Source organism: Panicum virgatum, chromosome 3N (assembly GCF_016808335.1).
Source record: "Panicum virgatum strain AP13 chromosome 3N, P.virgatum_v5, whole genome shotgun sequence".
Lineage (NCBI taxonomy): Eukaryota > Viridiplantae > Streptophyta > Magnoliopsida > Poales > Poaceae > Panicum > Panicum virgatum.
The window spans coordinates 33,045,392-33,057,018 of record NC_053147.1 but is presented as its reverse complement, the minus strand read 5'-3'; the positions used below and the strand labels follow the sequence as shown (position 1 = coordinate 33,057,018).

At 40.9% G+C, this 11,627-nt stretch overlaps 1 protein-coding gene across 1 annotated transcript; it reads left to right on the top strand.

Moving 5' to 3' along the window:
* The first annotated feature begins 8,298 nt into the window (after window positions 1–8,298).
* On the top strand, window positions 8,299–9,664 carry LOC120665748 (E3 ubiquitin-protein ligase ATL9-like). The gene has a single exon (XM_039945409.1). It carries the CDS (start codon window positions 8,633–8,635, stop codon window positions 9,233–9,235), a length of 603 nt encoding a protein of 200 aa, XP_039801343.1. The 5' UTR covers window positions 8,299–8,632; the 3' UTR covers window positions 9,236–9,664.
* Window positions 9,665–11,627: the final 1,963 nt, after the last annotated feature.

Sequence of the window (11,627 nt, the reverse complement as noted above, 5' to 3'; positions counted from 1 at the left end):
CGAAGGCCACGGAGGCGCTGCTCCCGTCGCTCACCATCTGGCCACCGTCGCAGCGCACGCGCGACGCCGTCGTGTGCTGCCTCATGCAGACGCTCGCCCGCCGTCCAGGTCGAGGCCTTTGCCGCCGCCTCCGAGTCCGCCTCCTGCGCGTCCCCGGGCTCCGTCGAGGGGGTGATAGAGGTCCTCCAGGCGTAGTACTCCAATGAGGTCAGCCGCCGCCTCCTCGAGCTCGCCAAGTCCCAGTCCACCGCCTCGCCCCCGCTCATCTACGGCCATGCCCGACAGTGCCGCCACACTCCCTGTGCCGCTGCCTGAGTTCATCGAGCCTGCAGGTGGATCCCCAACATGCATGCGCACTAGGAAACACAACCAAGAAGCCTCGCCATGTCGCCACTGTCACCGTCCTTGCTGCTGCCGCCGCCATCAGCGGAGGCGATCCATTCAGTGTGTTCCTGGGGCAAATCACGAACATGAAACAAGAATGTTGCTGCAAGTATGTGTGCGCTTTGCCACCTCTGCACTTTCTTCTTCTTTTCAATACCACGAACATCCATTTGGAGTTCTTCCGTTCATCTCAACAATTACACCTTTGATTCTGAACTTCCCAGTTCCCAGGATTGCTTGCCACATATTGTCAAATTGACCGTTCCCTATACCATGACATATGGAAGGCCTGATGCAATATATCATCTTTGGTTTCACTGAATAGTCACCTGCATCTGAATCTATTCTCTTGGTAACATTGTTTGACGATTTGGGATTGTAGGTTGTAAGAAGTAGAGTAGCCTTGGCCCTAAGTGACATTTTTTATTTCGAAATATTGTTTCTCACTATTCAATAAACAAAGATCAAGTGCAAAAATTGCCATGATATAAAAAGTAGCTGGGGACTTGCACAACCTTTAGGATTACTCAATATCAATAATTAGCTTAGTCCTTCAGTTTTGTTCAGTGATAGAGCAAGTCATTTTGCTAACAGCTGCTGTTCAAATAGTTTTCTTGGTTGTCTTCAAATTTTTCAGTTTTTGTGTTTTGTTTCTAGATTTACTCAAAGGTTGGCAAACTGAGGTGAGTTTTTTTTTCTAGATTTGCTCATAGCTTGGCAAACTGAGGTAGAGGTACATGATCTATATTCTTTAACTCATGCTTTGGATTTCTTTGACAAGCAATGACACTAAATCTGAATGCCTATTCAGAATTTCAGACTGCCTATGCATTCTGTGATACCTTCAGTGTCTCCTATCATGTCCAGCAAGCAGGATTTTGTAAAGGTACAAGATCAGTTGCAATTTTACTCCCTAATAATCTCAAGCTGTATTTTGTTTTTTTGTTTCGGCTATGCCTTCTATCCGTGAACCTGGTTAGGCGGGGCTCAACACAAAATGACATTTGCTGCCACGGTGGAGGTGAGCGAAGGATCCAGTACCAAAATTTAAAATTTCTCTCTTTTAACATACTACCTTCTTTTGTAAGACTTTTTTTGGGCCGAATTTGGATTCTAGGTTGTAAAAAGTAGAGAAGTCTTGGTCCTGAGTGACATCTTTTTTGATAGAAGAATCTGTTATTGTTTTTGTATAAATTATCGAATAGTATTCGAAAACTTGAAAGCACAATATATGTTTTGATCGATCTTAAATATTTTTGTTTGTGGGAACTATTATTCTTGATAGGTGAAGTCATGCAATTGTAGGAACCTGGAGTAGGACACCCCGCCTCTTCAAATTCTTGTGGCCACATCAAGGATTCAAGAACAATAGACATAAGGTCAGGTATCCATTTCCAGCTGCTATTTAGTTGCCAAATTTATGTGTTCAGATAATTTATAATTATCTCTTCCACTAATGTGCACCTCTCTGTCAAAACTAATATGTTGATAGCATATTTTCTTTTGTTTAAAATGTATGTGCTTGTGTAGAGGACAAATGTTATCAGTAGGGGTATTACATATCTCATGGCTATGGTAATAGGTTTTGTATGTTGATTCTTTTTTGATGTGCTTCTGTGCTCATGGGACTTTGGTTATGAGTTTAGCTATTTGCAAGCCGAGGTTGGCTCTGAAACAGGGATGTTAGGATCAGCAGCATACTACATTTGTCAACTATCCTTTGCTTCGGACATTTAGGTAGATAAGGTCATTGCAATCAATTGGTATTCTTTGTTAAGATAAACAAGTATCTGTGCTGCACTTGCATGATGTTAATCCTCCATCCTTAACCCCATAATTAGCTTACTTAACTACAAGTTGTACTTGCAGACATATAACTACATGATAAGTGCAACTAAATGCACACTGGTATGCGCGAACGCTCTACAGGCGCAGCGTTAGCGGGCCTACCATCCTAGTTTCTAATGGAGTCTAATTGTTTGGAGTGTTATCGTTGGTTGGGAGATTATCGCGAAAAAGAAAAGAAAATCTTTGGCCATGAGTGATATATGTAATACACAAAAACTTAATGTAACATCCTGTCTTTACTTATATGTTTTTTTTGGATAAAGTAAGAAGGACAAAGATGCCAACACTACTAGAAAACGGGCCAAAGGTCCTCACCAAAGGTATCAGCTACTGTTGCAGCCGGTACTAATGCCACGCATCAGTATCGGCTACAACAACAGCTGGTACCTTTGGCCAACGGCGCTCAAAGGGAGGCCTTTTGGTACCAAAACACAAGAATAGGCACCGGGTGGTGCCACCAACCGGTACCAAAAGCCAAAGGAGGAATAGGCACCGGTTGGTGGCACCAACCGGTGCCTAAAGTGCGGACAATGACACCGGGTCTTGCGATGACCCGGTGCCGTCTGGTGGCCAGGGCAAAGGCACCGGTTGAAACATTCACCCGGTGCCATTGCATAATATTTAGCACCGGTTGCTGATCTCCAACTGGTGCCTTTGTGCCGGCACTATAAATACGCCGCCCCCTTCCCCCCTTCAAGCTGTCGTGAACTCACTGTTCATGGCAGCTGAGTGAGGGGAGGCGAGGCAATTTTTTTCAATTTTTTTTAAAAAGTTAGTAATATTGTTTTCAATACTTTAGCAAATTAATTTTGTAGATGTAGTTAGCATTTGATTTAGTTTATACACATGATAAATATTTGTAGATGTATGTTGGACCAGATTTGTAGATGTATGACGAAATGAAAATGTTTGGAGTCAAGTATCGTGACCATGATTTCTTCCATGGGGAGGACGACTTCTGGGTGTACTTTGACAATATATATCACATATACCATCGACAAGCCCTCGATGCCTCTATCATCACCATTTGGGTTCTATAAGTATCACTTACCTCTACATTAATATTTTTTGTTAACAAGAACGTAAATATCTGTGTGCATTATATAATTTCTATTGTATCGTTTAGACAGGAGATTCAAAGAAGCCGAAAAGAAGGATGGTACCATCAGATCGGCTTCATGTCTCCGTTGCTAGTCAACCAGAAAGTGCTCAACGAAAATTACAAGGAAACATGCCAAAACATGTACGATTCATTGACTAGGCAAAATTACAAATCCTATATATTCATACCATACAACTATGGGTAAGTCTTGGTCGACTCAATTCTCTGTTATATTTCTAATTAAATACTAAGTCGTCTAATGCATGTATGTATATATGCTATCTATATCTGCAGTTATCATTGGGTTTTACTCATACTTGCCGTAGAGACTAGCAATCTTGCAGTGTTTGACTCAATGAGAAATCCAAAGTCCACAATCCAACATATCATAGACCCCTTGAACATGTAAGTTCAGTTTGCACAATCAAATCCTTTTTTATTTAATAACAATTGTTGAATATCAAACTTAACTTTGAGCACAGAGTGTGGAAAAAAATTGTGAAAAAACAAAGGACGTGGTCAATGGAGGCCCGAACTGAATGTTAAAATGGATTGTCCGGTATGTTGATTCACGAACAATTTTCTAATTAAGTAATCCCAAATTATTCTAAATTGAGTAATTTATTTATTTCTTCGTAAGTGTGCGAGACAAAAATAAGGAACTGATTGGTGCGGGTAATATATATGCGTCTTCTTGCACATCATGACTCCATGCGGGAAGTCTAATACGGAGGACCTAAGAGTACGTACAAACCGTTCACTAGTATATTTTCATAATTATACTAACGCACATGATGTTAAAATATCAGTCTTTTTTTCCTAAATAAAAGATGGCTCGACTCGGGGATGAATGTTATTCTACCGATCGGATCAACGCCGTGTGCGAGCAGCTCACCGGATTCATTTTGAACGAGATCCTGGATCCTAGAGGTGAGTTCTACCACGACGGTCACATCCATAGAGAATTTCCATCGACGTCCTGAGGGGCCCAGTAGTTGGACTATAAACATGACTTGTATATTTGTAAATATTTTTAAACATGATGTCTTGTTGTTTGTATATTTGTAAACATATTAGTTTAGCTAATTAGCTTAATTATATGCTTGCATTTGACTTTTAGTTAGTTTCAAATATTCTGTGAAATCGAACACAACCAATGAACGTATAGTAATGTAGAGCTTGGGTACGCTTAGCAATTATAAAAGAATAAACAGTAATAAATAAAACAAATAAAACTGAATTTGGGAAAAATAGGGAAAAAAACTCATTGGTACCGGATGGAAAAACCAACCGGTACCAAAGGGGCTGCCAGCTTGCGTCAGCGTGGCAGCCTCTTTGGTACCGGTTGGTATTTCCAACCGGTACAAATGAATGCCTAAGGTACCGGGTGAAAAACCCGGTGTCCTAAGGCGAGGCCATTGATCTCGGTTTGCGGGAACTGGTTGGAAAACCGGTGACTACGGCCATTTCCAACTGGGTCCTATGGGCTGTTTTCTAGTAGTGCAAGTTTTCTTATGTGATATGCAATTCATTTTGCTAGTACTTAAAAAAGCTATTCATTTTGCTAGTACTTAAAAAAGTTGTTGTACACTCTTTGTTTTTTTTATAAAGTTGGTGTACACTCTCGTAAACAATGCTGCATATTCACGCTAGCACTCACAAGGTGCCTCCGATGACACGCTTGCAAATATCATCACCATAGCACTCATTCACATACACCGATATGCATTTGCAGTAATGTTATTATCTGGGTGATAGGGGTATACTCCCTCTATACTTGAAAAGAATGTCGTCTTGGGCAAGGTTTGGGTCGGAAATATAAAATCATGAATAACTTTTAAATTTTTGAGTTTCAAAATACAAAAACCATATGAATAGATTTTTCTTGAAAAATAATTCCATAAAGTATAAATATATTACTTTGCGATAAATATTTTTATAAAAATAAGAAGTCAAAGTTACATTTTGGAGACCGTGTCGCTGTCCAAAACGACATTCTTTTCAAGTACGGAGGGAGTATATACTCAGGGCTATGTAGCCGGTCCACCCTAAATATAGGGTTGGTATTGAACCCGATACTAATGCTAGAATAAGTACCCGATCCAATTCATACCGGTATATTTGAGGCGGATGGAAGGCTACAAAAGCCTTTAGTATTGGATGGTGTTTACATTATTAGTATCGGTTGGTGTTACGACATGGTACTAAAGGATCCTTCAGGGATTATTTCTAAAGGAAATCATCTCTCTCCTAATCAACTTGCTTATTAATATGAAAATTAAATTCCCCATTGAAGATAAATATTTTCATATGATATTTGTGTAGGGGTAGTAATGACAAAAAGGTAACTTGCTTATTAGTAACTGGTAATAAGGAAACAAAACTTTCTGCTTATGTCACATAGATGAAATGATTTAGCATCTATTTTTTAATGCCGCTATGCTCGTGTTGTGTGGTATATAACACGAGCGGCTCCAGGATTATCTTAGTCCCGTAATATGTAACACATATATGTGGCTGTTTGGACATGTTTCCCCCTTCTGAGTTTTTTTCACTCTAGATTTCTCTTCTTTTTTTTTGTAGAAGAAGAAACATAATGTATGCCAAATTATTCTTCTAGGAACTGCCCTTTGTCAATAGTTGTTTGATCATGTACACTTCTCAACGACAGTACAATATTACTGATTGGTAGAAGTCTGGGTCGATGTTCTTATTTGTTTCTCTTGCAAGTCTACAAAGGTGCCGTCAGCATTAGAAGCGGACCATGCAGAATCTTGCGGATATTTTTCTCCCATGTGCACATAATTTACAACTTCATAAACTATTCAAACAAAATCTCAAGGTCAGACCTTATTGGCAGAAATTTTGCCCAACCTCTAATACATAGACACATCAGCAGCATAGGTGTGTGATGAGTTGCATTGTTCAGAAACAGCCATACTCACTGAATCATCATTGACACAATTGGCAGTGTCATCAGCTCAGACGAGTCAGCCAGCTCAAACCTTCTTGAAGATTGTTCAAGGTTTTAATGGTTTGTTTTGCATTGGTTGTTCTGAATAGGATTGTTCCAACCTCAATATATAAGTCGTGTATATAATAGTTCTATTATTTGTTAGAGAAATAAAGGTTGCAATTAACATTAATACAAGAAGAGCCAAGGTTATTATCTTCCCCATCAGTTTTTTTTGCATGTAGCCAACAATATTAGATACTAGTAGTATCCAATAGTACTTTTAGCAAAGTGACAAAAAATCTTGTTAGTATCATTTCTAGTGTTACAATTTTGGCGAATTGTCAACAACGTAATTCCCCACAAACTCATTACCACTGTTTGCTGCTAGTTAGTAAAATGTACTAGAAACTCCTGGTGTTGGATGTCATGTATTTCCTTCAAGTAATCTTAAATTTTAGAGCATTGCATGAAAACTGTTATGCTATCTGTTGGGGGTATGAGGTTGCTCACTGATATATTTTGCTGGGTATGTGGTCTACCAAGCATTTGATTCCCCTAGTATCACACTGAGCTCATTTATAGTGACAACCTTTCGCTTACTATATATTGCTTTCGTCTGATCTGAAATTGACATAAGGAATTGCCTTGAGAATATAAAACCTCACAAAGTGTAAGGTAACCTCAATAACTTATCATATTCCATGATAGAATAGAAATAACATATACTCCATCCATTCCAAATTATAGATCGTTTTAGCTTTTTCTAGGTAAATAGTTTTACTATGTATGTAGACATAATGTAATATCTAAATGCATAGCAGAAATTATCTACCTAAAAGAAATTCAAAATGGAAGTATATAATTGTCCCCTCCCCCATCACATGGGACCCGTCCCCCATCAAATATTCATAGTTAATACGTTTCCTTTCAGCTAGGAAAACAATAAATTATTTTTTCGTAGAAAGCATGTCCATTTGCATGTACAGGGACGTTGTTCATGCTATAGTTTTTAATAGTTTTTTGAAATTTTATAATTATGGTGGCATCAAATTTTATGTTTTCTCTTGTGAGGCAAATTAAGAGGAAGAAGAAGTTCATCCAAGATATCAACCACAAAAACCCGAATTGTAAATGGCATAAGTGGAAGGAAAAGGAAGAATCAACTTCGCTTTTTCCTACTCGGTAGCCTCGACACTTATTGAATAAACACAAAAAGATCAAACTTTTACAAACTAAAAGTGTAGGAGCACCATAAAAATCTGTTTCCAGAGAAAACATGTCAGTGTGATCCACCTATTTCTGGGGGGGGGGGGTTGGCATTTGAAGTATCATTCATGTACAAATACTTGACCTACAAATGACTTAAGTTGAATGAAGAAGAAAAAATAACTAAATTTTTTGAGAAATTTTACAATGGTTGAACTAAATAAGGGCCATCCATTAGGCTGAAATTGACGGCTGAGACATAAGAGGTACCTAGAAAAAGGTACGAAAATATGTGGAACCCATACCAAAATAGGAAAGGTACCGCCTAATCACCGAAAGATGTTTCATGTTTTTTATATTCAATAGCATCTAAAACTTATAGCATTATATTCTTACAAAGGTGAAATATCTAGAATTGGGTTCTAATAAAATACACAAGTATAAATGTTGAGGTTTGATCCTGTTGAACTCTAAATGGTAGCCCTTAAACTAATGTTTAAGGTTTGGGAGGCAATGTATTCTAGACCTTTGAATGACTACAACTAAACCCCACCGTCTTTGGCATATGATGGGTTGAAACTAAACCTAGGTGACATACATGTCACACCGCCGAGAAAATAGGATATCATTTTTCTCTTCGTGAATAAGGGGACCCATAATTAAAAACAAACAAAATCAATTCACCTTGCTCTATCATGATTCATTAAGTCGGAGAACGATGCAACCTTGCCACTAGTTCCAAACCATCCGAGTCAAACCATTTTGGCATTTAACAAAGTCTATCACCATTGTAGACCCCAATCTTGCTACTCATCAGCAGAAAACAAAAGAGCCAATGGTACCTCCCCCGCTTCTACCGTTTATAGACCTGTCCCTCTTCCACCTTCTTACACCACCTCCCTCCTTCCTCTTTTGCAATTCCTTGCTATCTTTTCCTCTTCCCCTTCATATCTCATTTGCGATTCTTTCTTCTCACAGAGCTTTCCGTAGATCTCTCCCTCCTTTTACTTTGCCATCTCAATTTGCAATCTTGGCCATCTTCTTAAAGAGTCTTAAATTCTGTGGTTTATGCACGCCATTGGGAGCTGCTCTCTGCTGCTTGTGCTGTCCCAAACCATCCCGTCGGCGCAGTAGCCATGTCCACGCTCGGGAGCGGCGGCCCTAGCCCGGCGGCGTCGTCGTCGTCGGTGGACACCATCGGCCACCGGGTGCCGCCCGGCCCCATGCTGACGGCCTGCGTTGTGGGCGTCAACGTGCTCATGATCGTCCTCATCTTCTTTTTATTCTGGAGGTTCTTCTCCGGGAAAGAGCGGCCATCCACCTCAGCCGACGCCGACGCCGACGCCGACGCCGACGAGGACGATTCGCGGCCCGTGGCCTCCCCGTGGGCGTCCCGTTGGCGGCACGAGGACGACCTCGGCGCGCCGCCGCTGGAAGACGTGGCGCTAGCCGTGCCCGTGTACACCTACTCCAGCGCCGGCGCCGACGACGGAGGGAAGCAGGCGGCGGATGAGTGCGCGGTCTGCATCGTGGAGCTCCGCGACGGCGACTCGGCGCGCCTGCTGCCGCGGTGCGGCCACCGGTTCCACGCCGACTGCGTGGGCGCCTGGCTGCGGCTCCACGCCACGTGCCCCCTATGCCGCGCCATCGTCGTGGCCCCCGCCGCCACGGGCGCCGTCGCCGGCGAGTCCAGGAACGCCAAGGACGACGATGACGTCGCCGCGGATTGTCCCGTGTGAGGCGGCCGGCCCCGGCCGACCGACGTCGACTCCTGGCGGCGGCGAGCAAGCAAATGGATCGCGGTAATGGCGGAAGGTGAGGTCGTCCTAGCTTTGCTGACGGCCGGCATGCTCCTGATGACCAGCTAGAAAAAAAAAGGTTGGTGAGGCGATCGATTCCTTCGTCCTGTTCTGCTGCGTTGTTAATTGTCATGTATATTTCTGGATGATTTGGTATCATTAGATATATCGTGCCATATATATATCTTGATTGGAGTCTTCTTCTATGTGTATGTGAGGTCTGGGTGATTTCACTTCTGTAAGATAGTATGGGCAAATTAATAGCATGTTTGATTTGAGAAACAGAGGAACGATGGATCATCCTATCCGATCCCCTTTGTATAATTCTGAGGAATATTAATTCTTCACTGAAGCGTGTTGGATGTTTCATCATATGATCTTTCTATTACTAACCAAAGATCTGTTTTGGAGGCTCTACGTTATTCCTTATACGATGTAACTAGAAAAAGGGAATTTCTTTAAAATTTTTGGCTTCATTTGGATGTTGATATTGGAAGTTATGGAATTGAATTAGTTCAATACCAAATTATATCTGATATTGAAACAGGGTACAATTGAAATTCTGTTGTTTGGAACTTTGGATGACCATTGAATTGAATTTTGGAATCCAATGAAACACCCCAACTCGATTCATGTTTGGATGAACAAAAGCATGGAATTGGTATTTGTTCCGTTGTCTTCACCGCTACTGCAAGTCACGGGGTACGTTCTCCTCTGGCTCAACGCCTACCTCGCCGACATCTAGATGCCCCATTGCCAAACCACAAAGAACCGCAATCCATGGAGGAAAAAGGGAAGGGGCGCCGGTCGCGAGGAACAAGCTAGGGAAGGGTTTAGCCACGAGGAAGAAGAGAAGGGGTTGATCATGAGGAAGAAGGGAAATGTTGCCGGCCGTGAGGAAGAAGAGAAAGAAGGGGGTGCGAGAGAATAGATATCTGACATTTGTGCAGGGGGTGAGACACGGCTGTCGGCGTCGGAGTAAGATAAGGGTGTACGAGCGGAGGTTAGGAAGGGAGCAGAAGTGTACAGGTGGATGTTGGATAGGAAGCTGCGGTGTACGACCAAAAAAGGAAGGAGCGGAGAATATGGACGTGAACAGATCGAATACAGAACGGATATTGCTGATATCGTATTTATTTTCATATTTTTGTTTGAATACGGATAATGTTAATTTTTGTTAGATAAGATTGTAATGGATATCGACATCATAAAAAATATAACTTTTAGTATCCATATACAGATCGATTATGGATATTGAATATCCGGAATCGGATACGAATAGGTACAAACCCTTCCAAATCGGATCGAATTCAAATAAGATCAGAAAATATCCGCACCATTTACATCCCTAGCGGAGAAGACAGGGGGGGGGGGGCATGAGTGCTTTGAATACTGGTTGGCATTAGGTCCGGATTCTGATTATTTTGAATTCTAAAGCAACCAACACAACTCCATTGGAGCTCACAAATATCAATTCCGAATTTTGAGACCCAATATCAACATCTAAACGGGGTGAAATGAAAATCAAAACATCCAACCATTTGATATTATAGACTAAATCGTATAATCTTTTAGCAACAATGGCCATTGGATCTTATTTGCTTGTAACAATGCACTTCTATAATTATGATAATAAATCAAAGTAATGCTATACAAGTGTGCGGTGTACAGGTGGAGGTTAAAAATCTAAAGTACCCCCCTCCCCCCCAATTTGCATCAAATATACCTAACTGGTTTAAAAGTAAGATAGCCCAAAGAAACCGTAAAATCACACACTCCTGTCTTCATTAATGTATAAGAAAAACAAACTCAAATATACACGGGTGATGCATCCTATCATTCAAACCATGTGTAACAGGGTTTATCAATCAAAAGCAAGGTATGCAAAAGATGGTGGTTTTGGTGACATAACTCCATCTAAGATTTCAACTAAATACATTTAAACACACACGAAGTTGTGATACAAAGGGGAAAACTATGAATAAGAATGAAAAAGCATATACAATACATATAATTGGTAACTGAAGTCCATTTTAATGTAATAAGATTACATGTTATCCATACAAACATTCTTGTACTAGAGAAGTAGAAATTAAAAAATAAATGAGATAGAGCAATAATAAGCTATTTTTATCAACTCCAGGTTAATTCTATCCACAAGCTTGTGATGCACTTATTCTTATTTTAAAATACTTACTTGAATAAGTTACTACAATGAAGAGAGCACGGGTTGGATCGGACTAGTCCCATCTTGCTAGTGATGGTGGGGCATGGATGTTCGCCACTATAAAAAGAAAACCTAGTGTCATGAAAAATGAATTTTGTAGGGAAA

Coding starts and splice junctions, on each gene's coding strand:
- LOC120665748 (XM_039945409.1), top strand. CDS start 8,633: ATGTCCACGCTCGGGAGCGGCGGCCCTAGCCCGGCGGCGTCGTCGTCG.